Source organism: Camarhynchus parvulus, chromosome 1, assembly GCF_901933205.1.
Source record: "Camarhynchus parvulus chromosome 1, STF_HiC, whole genome shotgun sequence".
Lineage (NCBI taxonomy): Eukaryota > Metazoa > Chordata > Aves > Passeriformes > Thraupidae > Camarhynchus > Camarhynchus parvulus.
Genome location: NC_044571.1, coordinates 31,472,257 through 31,488,199, shown reverse-complemented (window position 1 = coordinate 31,488,199; position 15,943 = coordinate 31,472,257). Strand labels below are relative to the sequence as shown.

The following is a 15,943-nucleotide window of genomic DNA, read 5'->3' as shown; positions in this document are numbered from 1 at the left end:
TAGAACCATGTTTGCAGGATTAGACCACAGAGAGAACATTTTAATTGCTGAAACAGGATGTTGTAACACAGACAGGCCCTAACACTGACAGAGGCACAGCCTGTGACGTCAGTCTCGGCAGCATTTAGCACCTTCTGACTCTCCGTCATGGAAAACAAAGAGAGAAACAAGAGCAGCAGTGCGGTCCTTGCAAACTCTGTTCTTTACTTATTCAACACAAATTATTAGCACTGCTTATATTTGGGATTCTGAAACTAGTATTAGCCTTTTGGCATCATGCCAACCATTGGTCCTCAACAACTCAATTTCACAGACCCCCTCTTGCAAAATCTACCAAAGAATAGAAACATGCGTTTGTTTTAGTAAAAGTCAGTAATGTGGCACAAGGCACAAGACACAAACATTAATATATTTAAATAAAAACATTTTGTTCATTAGGAAAAAAGCTGTAATCAAATGCATAGGACTTAGAGCATTAATGAAATGAATTATTTTTCTCAAAGGAGCATTAATATCTCTCAAGTAGGACAGTGCTCAAAGTCCCAAGACAATTATATAATTACTTATCTTTAGACAGAGTATTATGTTACACAATATTGGAATTGAATAAGTCTCTTGAGTAAATCAGTATTTTGATTCCTATTACAGTATTTTCATACTGTCCTAGGTAGTTTAGTGAACCATTAGGAAGTTTTGACACTAACATTCTATTGGATCAAATAATACATGTGTTCTGTTAATTATTAAATCCATAAATATCCAATAGATTTAATCTTAACACTTGATCTCCACTGGATCAAGCTGATTACTAGAAATAACTATGTGTCTGTCTATGATGTAGCAATGTTTCTGCTCCCTTCAGAAAGGAGTTGCTGCAGCACCAATAGGAGAGGCTTAGTGATTATGGCTGAGAAAGGAATAAAGATCACTTGAACAATCAACCTACAAACCCATGCATTAAGGCATACCATGAAAGAGTCCTTGACTACCAAACTCACATACCATTCCCACTCCTCTCTCTAACTGACATTTAAATACCTGCCATCTGGCTTTATATTTATTTTTAGTACCTTTTTTATGTTTTTCCCCATGGAAAAGGCTTCTGAGTAATACTTTGGAATTAGAGTGTTAAGATAAAAATACTCTTATAGACATAAATTATCATTTTAGTGTATGTAAAAATATGGTAAGTAGGCTGTGGAAAACAAAGGATGCTTACAGCACTTGAACAAATGAACTAGCTTCCACATGATCAACAGAACACAAAAATGTGAAATCGGAGTTGATTTAGGTGGCGAAACTAAAGTCCTACACACACAAGGAATACAAACATTCTCTGACTCATTACAGAACAGTTGCTTAAGACAGACAAAATTAAATAGTCAACATGTGCTCATTCACTGAAGTCATCAGTTTTAGAAACAGACATATTGGCTATAAATTCAGCCAAGAAAAGAAGTTACTATGGCTCTCTCCCCTCTCACTATTTCCTCATCTTGCTTCTAATCAGCTTGTCTGATTTGAGTTTCCACGTGTAAGAGTTACAACGCCATTTATTTCTTAAAGGTTTGACACTTAAAGAGGCAGGGATACTGAAGGAAGAAAAAGGAAATGTTCCTTTGGAAAAGCAGGTCTTATAGAGAATCAGTTAACATTTACCACAGTCATGGTTTAAGCAGTATTTAATGCTTCTTACTCCCATATATCTCACTTCCTTAGCAGTGTGGGACTGAAAAACAGCACCACTCCCATCTATTACAGGTTTACTGGGTAGCAAATTTACTGGAGAGGAAGCAGCTTGCACACACATTTTACAACCTTGGTCAATTCCTCGTCTCTGAAAATAGTTGTATTCTGAGAAACCCTCTGAGATACTCATCTACTAAGGAAACTCTTCCTCAACACATCAAGTGAACTACCAGTTCCATACCTTGTATTATTTCTAATAGTAAAAGATTATCAGAATTTACAGTAGAATCACAAATGACAACTTTACTTCAAAACAGAACTGCAACTTCTGCAGCTTGTTCTGGATTTCACATTTTTATTGCAAGTACATGACAGGTACTCATTTTGGCCAGAACTTGTAGCTTTATGCTTGCCTTCTTTTTAACATTTAAATGCACATCCAGGTCAATCCGTTGGGATACTCAGGAGTAGATACCTTCCGTGAAAACACTGCATGAAAGGATGCAGCAGGTACCATCTTCTTATTTTAGTCTCTGTTTTGTGTAGAGTGCTGATGAACCCAAATTTCCATGGCGAGATCTCTTGACGAGGACTTCAGTATCCCTTCCTTCCTCTGAATCTTGCCCTGGTATCCAACTGAAAATTGAAGACAATATATTAAGAGCAGGTATTTTCCAAAAGAGATATTGTAGAGTGTTTGTGCTACCTTGGCACTTTGTAACATCAGAACAAAGGCCAGAATAAAGCAGAAGAAAACCAGTGATGTAGCCAACAAGCCACAGGAGATTTCAATGAAAGACGCATTATATGATCTTAAACCTCACACAAAACTAAAATTATGTGCTAAGTGCCCTTGCATTTCTGAAATAAACAACATAAATGATAGAACAGCATAGAAGGATGGCAAGGAACCCATGAAAAACAAGGTAGAGTAAATCTGCTTAGATCAGTTTTGCAAATGTAAGTGATAAACTGGAGGAGGAAAACTCAGATCTGGTTGAAACAGAGTCACTACAAATGTCTGTGAGGAGAGGGATAACTTAAATACACAAAGTTTCTGGAAAAAATAGAAATAAATCAGTAAAAACAGAAACAATATTCAGCTTGTAAAATCGGCAAGTTTATTCTTGGCAATTACAGAAAAAACATTTAAAGACAGGCTAAAGAAGATGGTAAAGCTAAATAAAAGCCACAGTGCAGCACTTATAGAAGCTAAACTGCAAGTTCTTTCCCAATGCAGCAGAAAAACATACTTTGATCTTGGGAGAATTATTCTGAACTTAGCCAGTCCTGAAGATGGCAGTGACAAATTGCAACTCAGCCACATTCTGATATTAGACTGATGAGGTTTCTTTCACCACCATTAACTTTTTCAAAATTCAGAACTGCAGCAAAATTTGTAAAGAGCTAGAGTCACGATGACACAGCTTGTCCAGTAACCAAGCAGCTTTCACTTTAAACCTTGGCACTACTTCAACATCTCTGGCAAGACTTTCTGTTTCCTTGAAAAGAAAACAGCATTGAGGCAAAACCCCTGATGACTTTAGCATACTGCAAATTATATCTGTATTTAGTATCTAACTTAGTTTTGGACACACTTTAAGTTCCATAATTATAACAAATAACAAGTTTGACTGAGCATGATTATTGAAATTTAAAGAATTAACAGGACAAGAAACACTTCACTCATCAGCCTTAAAATCTGGGAGAGTTAAATAAAATCATGTAAGAGCCAGGCCTCTCCCTGCATGACTGGAGGCATTTAGCTAGAAACTTAAGTTTCATCAGGCTCCCTTAACAATCCACAGGCAGCAAAATACAGACACATCACCTACAGACACATGTGCTGCTACTGCAGTTTTATATAGGCAGTTCAAACTTCCAATATACGACATCTTCCCACATACAGAAATAATAATTTGTCACTTTATGGATTAATAATGTTCATACAGAAGAGGCACAAAAAGCTGCTACAACAAATACAAAATGGAAGAAAAAATTAAAGTATCATTTCAGCTGTACACTCTTCATCAGATAAAAATAAAAATGAGCCCTGCATTTCTCATGCTTGGAAAGTTTTAATACCATCTTTACCACATCTTAAATATGTTTTAAATATTATGGAAACACAAGCAAAAAAAATCTGGACAAGGAACTCCTATCAAATATGGAAAACTTTATCTAATTATATTTTTAAAAATGACTTGTCATTTCCATATGGGATAGTTCATTATATTAAAAAACAAACTGTTATTTATCATGAATTCTAGTACTCCAAGAAAACTAATGTCTCAATATGAATTCAATGCAAGATCCTGCTTTAACAGTGAAAGTCTTACTTCACTTCATTTAAATGTTCTCTATACAGATGTTTTTCAAAGATCTTACAGGCAAAAGACAGCCTGCTGATATTTTATCTTACAATTACCTGATCTACTAATATTTTTTAACCCAACACTTCACTAAAAGCAACAGTGAAAATACCTACATCGCTACCTGTGGTATTCTAAGCCTAACCCAATTTAAACATGTTTTCCCGTTTTTCCTACTCTACAGCTTCCTCTTCATGAGAACTGCCTACAATACCCATAGTTTAATCAGGATTCAAAGGCAAGAGCCGTTCTGTTTAATGACACCCACCTTACTGAAATAACATATTTTTCTTAAAAAGAGAGGGAAAAGGACGGGAAACATCCAGGCCGGTAGCAGAAGACACACCAAACTTACCATTGATCTTTTGCACGCAAAGAAAGTCACTTGCAAACTCCTACAGTGTCCTTCCCTCAAGCATTGTTTAGGGCTTTTGTTTTCCTAGTAGATGAAAAAAGAAAGAAAAATCTGATTTCTACAGCTCATCAAAGAGACATCAAAACACCTGACAGAATCATAGAACAGAATCACCGAATATTCTGAGTTGGAAAGCATCCACAAGGATCATCCAGCCCAACTCTTAAGGGAAGGCCAATACAGGGATCGGACGCACGTTATTAGCACCACGCTCTGGCCGACTGAGTAATATGGGTTAGAAAGGGCCCTTGAGGATCATTTACTTCCAACTTCAGACAAGTCCACTGGGGATTTCTCTTCGGTACGGTGACCTGCGCTCTCCTCTGGAGCTGTAATTCTCTAAACTGCTGCAAACAAGAGGCAAGAGGCCCAAGAAGGGCGACCGGCGGGTCTCTGGCCCGGAAGGGCAGCGGCGCTCACCTGCAGGACGCAGGGGCTCTCCAGCAGGCACTGCCGCAGGTCCTCCCTCACGCCGCTGCAGGCGCGCCCGTCCTCCTCCTTATCCTCGTAGTACTTGGGCATGGCGGCGAGCCCGGCGTTACGCCCCGCTGCCACCCGCCCCGCGGCCGACCGCCGCCGCCATCCCGGGCGCTGCGGCCGCTTCCGGCGGGGGCAGGAAGGGACGGGGCGGCTCCGGGAAGGACCCCGAGCGCCTGCGCCGCGGACGGTGCCGGAAGGCTGCGGGAGGCGGCCGCGGTGGCGGTGCCGGGCGGGGCGGGGGTCGCGCCGCGGGCCGGGGCAGCAGGTGAGACCCTGAGCGCGGGGCGGGACAAGGGGGGCGCGGCGCTGCCCGGCCCGGAGCTGAGCGCGGGCGCCGCAGAGGGGGGGCGGGTGTTCGTCAGCAGCGGCGGCCGGGCCGCTCCTATGCCGTGGAATCGTACGCTGTTAAGGACTGGAAGAGACCGTAAAGATCATATGGTTCCAACCCCCCGCCGTGAGTAGGGATATCTCTCACTAGACCAGGTTGTTCTAAGCCCCATCCAACCTGGCCTTGAACGCTGCCAGGGATGGGGCGTCCACAACTTCCCTGGGCAGCCTGTGCCGGTGCCTCATGCCCTCCGCAGTAAAGAATTTCTTCCTTGTATCTCACCTAAACTTCCTCTATTTCAGTTTGTGTCTGTTAGTCCTTGTCCTATTACTGCAGTTCCTGCTGAAGTGTCCCATTTTCCCTGTTTTGCCCCTTCAGATATTGGGAGGGGCTAGGAGGTCTCCACACAACTTTCTCTTCTCCAGGCTGAACTGCCCCAACTTTCTCAGCCTGTCTCCGTAAGGGAGGTTCCCCAGCCCTCTTACCAACTCCATGGCCTCCTCTGGACTTGCTCCAACCAATGTAATTATTTACGCTTGTGCTCAGTTTTAGTAATTTCAGCATTGCAGCCGTGGCCTGCATCGCGTTATTTTATTTGTACCCCATATTGTGTGCAAAATCAAGTACATCTTTTGAAATTCTTTCTTTAGCAAAATGCTGCCAACCACGCTGGTTAATTCTGGGAGCCAGGGCAATGGTGTGCTGAGCCGCAGAGATGCTGCGAGGCACACGGCCGGAGCAAAACGCTACAAGTACCTCCGAAGGCTCTTCCACTTCCGACAGATGGACTTCGAGTTCGCACTTTGGCAGATGCTTTACCTGTTCACTTCACCACAGAGGGTTTACAGGAACTTTCACTACAGAAAACAGACAAAGGACCAATGGGCAAGAGATGATCCTGCTTTCCTTGTGCTACTCAGTATCTGGCTCTGTGGTGAGTGCAGGAGAACAGACAGCATAAGGAAGAGGGAGGGAAAGTTTAGGGATGAACGTTTGTTTTCCTTCTAATAACACGCACACACAAAAGGACCAATCTTTTGTATGGATGATCTTTTAATCAAAGTAGAATAGAAGAAAAAGGACTTTTGAAGTTAAGGTGGGAAGTAGAAATCATTGTAGGCTTAAGTAGTATTTTCTAGTCTTGAATTGATCTCTCCATTGCAAGTCATTTTCTGTTGCATTTTGGACTGCATAGTTCACTGTAACTTTACAGACAGTAAGAAAACCCTATGCTACACGGCAGTGTTTTTGTTTAAAAAATACTGAATTTTTGGTTTACCTGAATATTATGTATAAAACACTGTTTTTACCATAAAGGCCCTGGTGACATTCTGTATATTGCAGAATTAAGCTATAACAAAGTGGCTAAGATAAATGACTGAACTGCAAATTCAGTATTGTCTCAGTTGCCTTCTATTAAATAGTGTATTCCTGTTCATAATAGAAAAACTCTTTACTGAGATAGGATTACACATGTTGTTTTGGTTAACAAGGAGCTTTTATAAAACATAGAATGTCCTATTGTAGCATTGTCTGAATTTTTTAAAACATAGTTTGGGTGGAGCATTACAGTTAGACCCAATACAGATGAGTGTTCATATTTTGAATAAACTGCATTATATCTGTTTTTTCATGGGAAAAAACCTGTTGGACTGAAAATCTTGGGGAAAAAAAAACAAACTGGAGATTTCATAGCAGGATACCTAAAAAAGTCCATCAGTTTAAGATCTCATGCTTTCGTTTCCACAGCTGACTTTAATGATCTTTCTCTTCTTTCAGTGTCTACTGTAGGATTTGGATTTGTTTTGGACATGGGTTTTTTTGAAACAATAAAACTGCTACTTTGGGTTGTATTCATAGACTGCGTAGGCGTGGGGCTCCTGATTGCAACTCTCATGTGGTAAGTAGTGATTTCTGCAGCCAAGTTCAGTATTGCTGTTCAGACACAGAGAGTCCTCTGCTGTTTGTGAGACACTTGGTTCTTTGTTTGGGGTAAACTTACGCTCAAGTATTGTCTATAGGGTTTATGCTGTTGTAGTAATTGTTTCAAAATGATACCTTAAAAAAGAATATATCTCTTTCTTTACTATTTGCTACAAGGTTAAATGGTCAGAAGGTCTGTATTATGATGAACATTCCAGCTTTTTTTTCTTTCTTCTTGAGTGGTTAATGTTCAGCAGTAATGCCAAATTTAAAAAAAAAGGTGATTAAAAAAAGAAAAAGCTGCTCAATCAAAATAATGAATGAAGAAGTCAAGTAGTGTAAGCCTGAAGATGATTCTGTTTAAGCAGGGCCATATACACTTGGCCTGTGCTTCTTGCTGAGGATTGTAGCTACTGCCACTACAGCCTCATCTGTTCTGTCTTGTGCTTGGCACCTTTTTGCTTTGTTGGTAGGTGCTGCCAGTTTTATTCTCTCCTGTCCAGAGACTTGCAGAAGTAGAGAGGCAGGAGCAGGTCATTTTACAGTCCAGCCTCATCAGCACCATAGATGGGTCCTGCAGCAGTAAGGGAACCATGAAATGACAGGAAGTCACTGTTTCTGTGCTGCAGCAAGGGCAGGGCACCAAAAAAAGAATTTTTCTTTTACAAGGAACTTAAGAAAGCAAGGGCATGTAAGAGTTTTTAGGGATGAAGTTGACATCTTAAAGTGATGGTGATTGGAAAAGGGATAAATCCTGACAGTGGCCTCAGGAACTCCTGCTTGTAATTGCAAAATTGAGAATGAGGTACATAAAAGAAACGTAGCTGATAGATGAAAGTTCCACTTGACCTATGCTCCTGTCTGGGACAGCAACCCATAAATTGCTTGGGGAAGGGCTAATAGTAATGCTCCCTGCCCCCATCCTCCAGCAATTTGTGCTTCAGGATGCAATCTCCTAAGCCAGGAAGAGTTCAGCATCTGCTGGTTTTGCTCTGTCTTTTAGTCAGCTTCCTGCAGGCCTCAGTACCAGTCACCTGGCCCGAGTTTGCTTCAAGTCCCTTCTTCCAGTCCAAGCTCACCTTTTTTCCCAAAAGCTCCCCCCATTCCTAATCAGTTTAAACTCCTTCTTGTCCCACCTCTCCTCACCTTGCACCCAGGCTCTGCCTCTTTGCAACCCTACCCTTGGCACAAAGAGTAGGTCAGAGGAAGCTTCCATGAAAAATCTGGTCTCTTATTTCTGAGCATGTATTGACTTCTTGTTCCTCCTCTATAAGGGATAAATATTTTGATGTCAGCAGAACTTAAGCTGAAGGAAAGAGCCTTGAGGCTCATTCAGTAGCCTGTAATACCAGGCAGTGCACATTGCCTTTGCACATCTTTTCAGTAATAATAAGCACATGGTATGAGCACTCTCTTACCCTCCTCCTGTCCTTGCAGTGCATCAGTTCTGTAGAGATCAAATAAGTCATCTCTGTGTGAGGTGTGCTGATCCTGTAAGAGCAGTTCACTGAAGTCATCTCCTGGTGTGTACAGAGAGAAGTGGCAGCTTGTGACTGATAAATTGGAGCACTGATCTCCTCTTTATAAAGAGGTTTTGTTTCTGTAATACCTGTGAGATATTTCAGCTGCCTGTAGCATGCAAGGGATGTGATGACAGTTTTAACAAAACCATTTTAACAATAGTCTGGTCTGCATGATTCTTGCATGCTTTTATTCCCAGATAGCAGAAACTTTGTGGTGGAGCGTTGGGATCACATATGACTTACTACATCAAACTTATGTTTTGTCAGTCAGCTTTATAGATTCATATTAACAACAGTCTCAAATATTTTTTCATGTAGGTTCATTTCAAATAAGTACTTAGTGAAGCAGCAGAACAGAGATTATGATGTGGAGTGGGGATATGCCTTTGATGTACATCTGAATGCTTTCTACCCTCTTCTAGTCATTCTGCATTTTATCCAGCTGTTCTTCATCAACTGTAAGTTAAATACTTTGAGCTCTCTGCTTCAAAATGGTGCACTATCAAAACAGCTGAGAGCAGTTATCTCTTGCAGATGTCATCATATCTGATTCTGTCATTGGGTATTTTGTTGGGAATACATTATGGCTGATTGCAATTGGCTATTACATCTACGTGACGTTCCTAGGATACAGTGGTGAGTAACATCAACTTCTTTTCTATTTGTTTGACTAAAAAGAAGAGCATGTTTTCAGGCTATTAATTTGATCTTAGCATATTATTTGTAAAGCAGAGGCTTAGCTGCATTTTGAAGTAACTCTTTCTTTGTGGTAAATGAAGTATGATAGAAATGTACCAATCCATGTTTTCAGCTGGATGGACATCTTAACCAAAGAATTTATATTCTCCACCTCACCAAATTCCCTTCTTGTATTAGTCCTGTAGCACCATAACTTAGTAACTTAGTTTTCTTGTTCCTCTGTAAATCCACTTGAAGATGTTTGCATTAGATAAAAATTCTGTAATGAGTTTAAGACCATAGTTTTAGGTAAAACAGTTCCCCAAGGCATTTTGAGATAACTGTAGGGCTAGTAGGGCAGAGATGTCTGAGGAGGACAGCAGAGTAGAACTATTTTTTATTGCTACCTTGCCCCAAGTCTACTCTACATGAAGCACTTTTTTTAAAGAGCACTACTTTATACTTGCTTCAATATTGCTTCTGTTTCAGCATTGCCCTTTTTGAAGAACACAGCTATTCTTTTGTATCCATTTGCACTTCTCATCATGCTCTATTTGATCTCATTAGCATGTGGATGGAACTTCACCAAGATGCTTTGTTCCTTTTATAAATACAGAGTGAAATAAAACCAGGACTTCATGTATCTAATGTTTATTTTGTTTCTACCTTAGCCATTTTGACAGTAAAGAAAAAATTAAGAACATTTTGTATGTAAATGGTTGTAAATTTCTCTTTATTGTAGATAATTGTGTAAAAAAGTTTGAAGTGTCCTTTTTTATTAAAATATTTACAACAGTAAACATGTTAGCAATTTTGTTCAAATACTTTCGCAGTACATTCCTAAAAACAAGTTACTTGTACATTTCTGTAGCTTAAATTTAACTGCAACAAGTCTATGTAGCATAACTCTTACTGCAGATACTATGCACATACTGGCATAAGCTCTACATTATGAGGGGTTTAAGTGACACCAAAAAGCAGTTTTATTGAAGAGTAATATTGGAATACCTTGCCTTGGGACTGTGTGAAAGTACAGATCAATAGTGTTGCGATGGTAAAGCAACAGCTGTCTCTAGATACAGATCTGTCCTCTCCTTGTATGACAGATTGTGAGAACAGATTTACTTCAGTGACTACTTCAAATATACATGGACAACTCTGGCACACAGAAGAAACAGTGATGAAAGGCACAATTAACATGACCCATATCAGGTTTCCAAAGATAGCAGCAAGTTTTAAACCCAATCTCTAGCAGTCCAGTGGGTATTACTACATCCACCATTCTGAGTGGCAGGTCAATCAATGAACATGGAAGGAAAGTACAAGTTGGTTTGGCTACAGGGGTGGGCTCATGGCAATGCCTGTAGCTGTGAAGTCCACAAGGCAGAAGTAGAAACTGACCATCACAAACAATACCTTATGGAAAGTGAAAATGACTGCTTTCCAATGCAGTGTTCAGCATGAAATATGAGCACTGGGATTCAGGTTCCAAAACAACACAAGAGTAAACTGGTTACAATAAGACAATTTCAATACTAGAATTTGATTTCTAAGGAAAAACTATAATTTATCTTAAAATACCAAATATGCTGGCAGTGCATCTTACAGTACTGTGTGTTTCAGCCACTGTTAAGGCTTGAAGAGATTCATGTTTCCCTCTCAGCAGATGCTGAGCAACATTCTCCTTTAAACTAGGAAAGCAGTGAACTGCTGATCCATGGAAGGTGAAGGATTCCAGTCAGGATCTGCTCCCTTCCTGGCTAACAGCACAAGCTCCTGTCCTGCAGGCAGCTGCAGCCTAACTGTACACCTTTTCCCTAACAGGAATCCTACATCACTGATCATCCACTTCAGTTCAACAGTAAAATCACTTCATATTTAGTGCCCCATGGTGCGATACCATTGAAGGACTCGGGGCCTGTGTACCTTCCCTTTAGAGATATTAATGGTTTTCCCCTTGAAACAAGGCTTCCTCATTCTCAAAATAAAGCTACTTCAACTTCCAGCAGTTCACTGTTTACAGCAGAATTTAGCAAAACCCTTTAGAGACCACTAAGGTCAGAAAGGTGACACTCAGGAATAATTCACCAGGTCTCCATTGGCTGTGTGTTGTACATCAGCAATCAATGCTAGCCTGAAAACACCAGTTGTTTAATAGCTTTTCAGCCTTATGCTGGTGATTGTAAAGATGATTTAAAAACACGAGGACTTTGTTTTTTCCCCCCTTTCTAGCTAGAGTTACTTGTTCTAGCTTTTTCAGAATACATCCTTCCTAGTAAGAACAAATGTAGAACCTTGGGTTCATATATTTTAGGGGAGCAAGGCTTGAGAGGATTTCATTTTTCTTTTCCCCTATGAGACTAAAATAATACTTTTCAAGTTGGAGGCGAACTACAAACTACTATGATACTTCATCTGGAGCAAGTACTTCCAACAAAATATAGAGATTACTGAAATTATAATATATCTGGGGAAAAAAAAAAGAAAACTGGTACACAGTTTCCAAATTTTTCCAAAGACTAGTCACACTTCAGCTCATTCAAGGAACTGTGTTTCACACAGGCAAAGTATAAATTGCTTTGCTCTAAACTGACTCAAGGTATTTTAAAACTGCTTCAAAACAGTTAGACAAGCAGTGATAGCAGACAACAAGAGACTCCAGTCTTTTCTTGGTCCATGAATCACATCTATCTGAATTTTTCTAATCCATCTTAAGTACAAAAAAAAAGAATATATCCATAGGAATTTTTTCCATCAATGAAAACACACAATTGAGATGCCTGCAAAAGCTCAAAGCCTTATACAGTGCTTTAGAAACACTCTAATTATCACATCCTGTTCACATTATTTACAAAGTGTTCAGTAGCATGACCCACTGAATGAGCAAAGCAAGATTATACTGGCAGTCTTGTGTTTTCTTGGTCCCAAGCAATCCTGATCAGCTCAAAAAAGCAAATGTTCACATCAGCCAGTCTGTTTGGCATCCAGTATAAGAAGTTCATTTGCCCAGCTAATGAAGGTTTCTGGCTATGCCTTTGGTTTCACTAAAGTTTGCTTTTCTGGAGCTTTAACAGCATCAGAAGGAGCTAACAGCAGTATAGGATAGTGCAGGTTTTTTTCAAACACTTTCCATTATTGGATAACTCTAAGACTCAGCGGCCTCAAGGGGATTTTTAAGGTGACAACAAAAGTAACTTGAAATTCAATTCATGTAGGGAAAAACTCCCTCAAAACAAGTAATAAGTTTAAGATGCTGTTTAAGATCTCCTGTGATAATATTGTCCCTTACAATGGAGATGTGCAGGAGACACCATCCCACTGGTGCAGACCCAGTCACAAACAGTACCCAAGCTAAAGGCTGATGAGCCTAACAGCCCAGGTGTTTTACTTCACCATACTTCCAGGAAGGAGTCTTGCACCACTTTAGCCTGACTTGGAACTTAAAAGTACAAAGCCGAAAACAGCTGTCTGCAGAAATAACCTACCTGATTCCACCAGCTCTGAATTTACCTGGATCTATGAAATATAATTTGTATTGATAATGTGGCACATTTTGTATTTGTTAATGTGGCACGTTTATCTAGAGAGCCTGTAAGCTCAGGAACATTGCAAGTATTGAAGCAGCCAGAGTATTTTCAACTCCTGCTACTACAATGTAATAAAAATGCATCAATCTTTAGAAAGCAACCCACATTTTACCACATACTAGTTTAATTTGTTGTCTTGGATAAATTTCTTCTCAACATTTTTGAAAACTAAATCTACTACTAACCAGTCTTGCAATCAATGTGGTACGGGTTCTGTGTATTTAAATGTATTAGCAGTGATTCATCTTAACTACTGTGAATGTCAGGAACAGTGATGCTTTTAGAATAAGCACATAGGTTTCTTACATAAATAGTACCAGTAGACTTCCAGACTCATGGTAAAAATGGAAAAGGTCACTGTCAACAAAACTAATTATATAAAGAAACTGCAATATCTAATGTATTTCTGCAGTCTGGATTGTAATAAATAACCCTAGTTTAAATAACTTGCATCATTCATTCACAGACACAGCTGAGAAGAAAACCTAAACACTTTCTCAGACCTTTGCTAGCTGATGTGTGATTAAAAAAGAAAGCTGTTGCATGTTGGTAATTTGATGGCAGGGCGTTATACAGGAAACAAACGGGGCTGTAGCACCACAATACGCTAGAGTCACACGGGATTCAGAGCCCAGTCACCCACATTCCTAAATCCAAGAATCAACTCCATTTATGTGACCAGTGTTTAGCTTATGCCCACAGCATCTATGGGCAACACAAGCTTTCCAAGTAACATTTTATTTACACCACCTGATGCAATCAGGAAAAGTAAACAGGGTCCCCTTGGTATCTAATTTTTCTTGAACTTACACCAGTCTAAACAGAAGGTCTTGCTCTGTGTACAAATCTTGTCTTCCCTGTGTCCCCGGACAACATAGCTAAACCAAAATGACAACAGTCTGTAGAAGTAGTTAAGTTTTTCAACTTGAATATTGCTGAATTGTCAAAGCTATGGCACAATTCTCCAACAAGGCAGAAGAGAAGACAGGTTGACACTATGATCCAGTGGTGCTTGCCGTGCTAGCAAGGCAGCTTGAGGCTCCTGCTCCTTACAAACCTATCATGAAAAGGAGCCCAAATCTATCAGCTTTAATAGGGAACTACAAATTTAAGACCCCTGCTCTAGATCAGGGAGCCTGCAACAGGTTTTGTGCATCTGTGCCCTGATCACAAGGACAATAAAGATCTTTTCCAACTTAAGTGATTCTATGATTCTGTGTTGGGGGTAGCAGAGTGTGGTTTTTTCCACAGGGAAAGCTGGCCAGCTTTTGAGATGTCAGTTCCAGGAGGCTGGATCACAGCACAACTGACAATACCCAAGCCAGCGTGGATGCCTCCCTCCAATGTCAATCAGGCACTTCATTCCTTTTAAAAGGGAGGAATTCCTGCCTCTCTTTTTCCTGGCCATTTCTGACTAACTGAAATCTTCCCATGCCCGAGTCCTTACACATAAGCACCTAAGCAGAAGGACTCTTAAGAAAAATAGCAGCATTAGTGCTGCAACAGTTCCACTCTGATTGTAACCCAGACCACGTTCTGTTCCTGACCGAATTTCTGATTCATTTAAGATCACTGTTGTTTCCCTTGAAACAAACAGGCAGGCTACTAACTTGAGGCCAAATTCAGTTCCTACTATAAAGTTAGTGTGAGTTATCACACTGATCCATAAAGGAGTCAAACTAAGACCTTGTTCTTAAAGAAAGGAAGAAAATAATCTGTAACTACTCACTAATTTATCCAAAAAAAATGCTGCAATAACAGAACATTTTAAAAGGAGACCTCTGTAAATCAAATGTATCTACTGTTCATTCTTTTGATAAAAGGTAACCTCTTGTCACTCCAAAGCAAAGCTGGAGAATGATTTTCTTCAGTACAGAAAATGAACTTGTTCAGCCTAGGAAATGTTTACAAATATTTTTAGAAAGAACTGGTTTGGAGTAAAAAAAATTTCTTCTAAAATGCAATGGATTAAATCTAAAATTACTGCAGATTTAGTACATAATATGAAACAAGACATTTCAACATGCTTTTTATGTGGCTACAAACTGTACATAGTGGAATTTCATAGCCCCAAAGAATAATGCTCTTCAGAACTCTGTTTATGCCTCTGAACATCATTCAGATTCTGTGTATAAAACTACGTAATTTAGAAACTTAATCTTGGTTTTTTTTAAACATGGCAGTATATTTGAAATATGGTATTAATTTATGTTTGCATCTCCAAAGAAAAATGTAGAAAGATAACTTAAACTAGAGAATTCATAAAAAAACTATATCAATTTAAAATTTTACTGCATAAAAATATGTACTTTTCAAATTATTTTAATAAATTAAATATCCCTAGCATTTTTAATATATATCCCTGACAAGTCTATAAAAGAGGGTTCTTGTTATAGAAAATAAATGGAACTCCGAAAGTACCCCCTTCATAAAACTTATTTAACAATAATTATATTTTTTTCTTCAAGGAATGTAACAATATGTACAACTCTATATTACTATACTATCAAAATAGTACAGGTTAAGCGTAGCAGGGTTCTGCAACCATAAGATGATAAAGTCACATTACAGTGGAGGACAACCTGGGCCTCAGACGAATGTTATCAGTGTGGAGCATCAGTTTCTGGATGGATCAGATAAGAAGGGGTAAATACAATCTTCTCATCTACAGTAGATTTCACAAGAGGTAGAGTTCAAGTGAAAAAGAATGACATTTGGAATAAGGTGCATGCTCAGTATTTTCAATTTGTGACTTGCTAAGGATGTCAGATTTTATAGGAAGAATTTTCAAGAATTCTTCTTTTTTCCTCTAAAGCAGATTTCCATGATCAGTTTGTAATCTTTTTAATATGAATCTGAAATAGAGAATCAGAAGAAATAAGTCATGGTTTAGTGTATTACATTTCTCAGTAATAAGAGGTAACTATTTTTAGTGTTAGCCAAGAGTC

The 15,943-nt window shown here is 39.4% G+C and overlaps 3 protein-coding genes across 6 annotated transcripts in view; 1 reads left to right on the top strand and 2 right to left on the bottom strand.

Annotated features, from left to right (window-relative positions):
* Window positions 1-1,750: 1,750 nt before the first annotated feature.
* LOC115910512 (cytochrome c oxidase assembly factor 5) lies at window positions 1,751-5,257 on the bottom strand. Its single transcript, XM_030960759.1, has 3 exons — window positions 4,897-5,257; window positions 4,417-4,500; window positions 1,751-2,325 (listed from the first exon to the last, which is right to left on the bottom strand). Exons 1-3 carry the CDS (start codon window positions 4,996-4,998, stop codon window positions 2,284-2,286), a joined length of 228 nt encoding a protein of 75 aa, XP_030816619.1. The 5' UTR covers window positions 4,999-5,257; the 3' UTR covers window positions 1,751-2,283.
* On the top strand, window positions 4,757-10,260 carry UNC50 (unc-50 inner nuclear membrane RNA binding protein). 4 transcript variants are annotated; one of them, XM_030960631.1, is made up of 6 exons: window positions 4,757-4,777; window positions 5,935-6,218; window positions 7,064-7,184; window positions 9,049-9,188; window positions 9,265-9,366; window positions 9,898-10,260. In XM_030960631.1, exons 2-6 carry the CDS (start codon window positions 5,939-5,941, stop codon window positions 10,032-10,034), a joined length of 780 nt encoding a protein of 259 aa, XP_030816491.1. In that variant the 5' UTR covers window positions 4,757-4,777; window positions 5,935-5,938; the 3' UTR covers window positions 10,035-10,260. The 4 variants fall into 4 exon arrangements, with proteins under 4 accessions (XP_030816491.1, XP_030816231.1, XP_030816405.1 ...); XM_030960371.1 differs by lacking the exon at window positions 4,757-4,777 and adding an exon at window positions 5,171-5,221; XM_030960545.1 differs by lacking the exon at window positions 4,757-4,777 and adding an exon at window positions 5,390-5,410.
* Window positions 10,112-15,943, bottom strand: part of MGAT4A (alpha-1,3-mannosyl-glycoprotein 4-beta-N-acetylglucosaminyltransferase A) — a 77,730-nt gene continuing 71,898 nt past the window's right edge. The window contains exon 16 of the mRNA XM_030960239.1: window positions 10,112-15,850. Within this exon, the coding sequence (XP_030816099.1) occupies window positions 15,824-15,850 (27 nt within the window). The 3' untranslated portion in view covers window positions 10,112-15,823. The remainder of the gene's footprint in view (window positions 15,851-15,943) is intronic.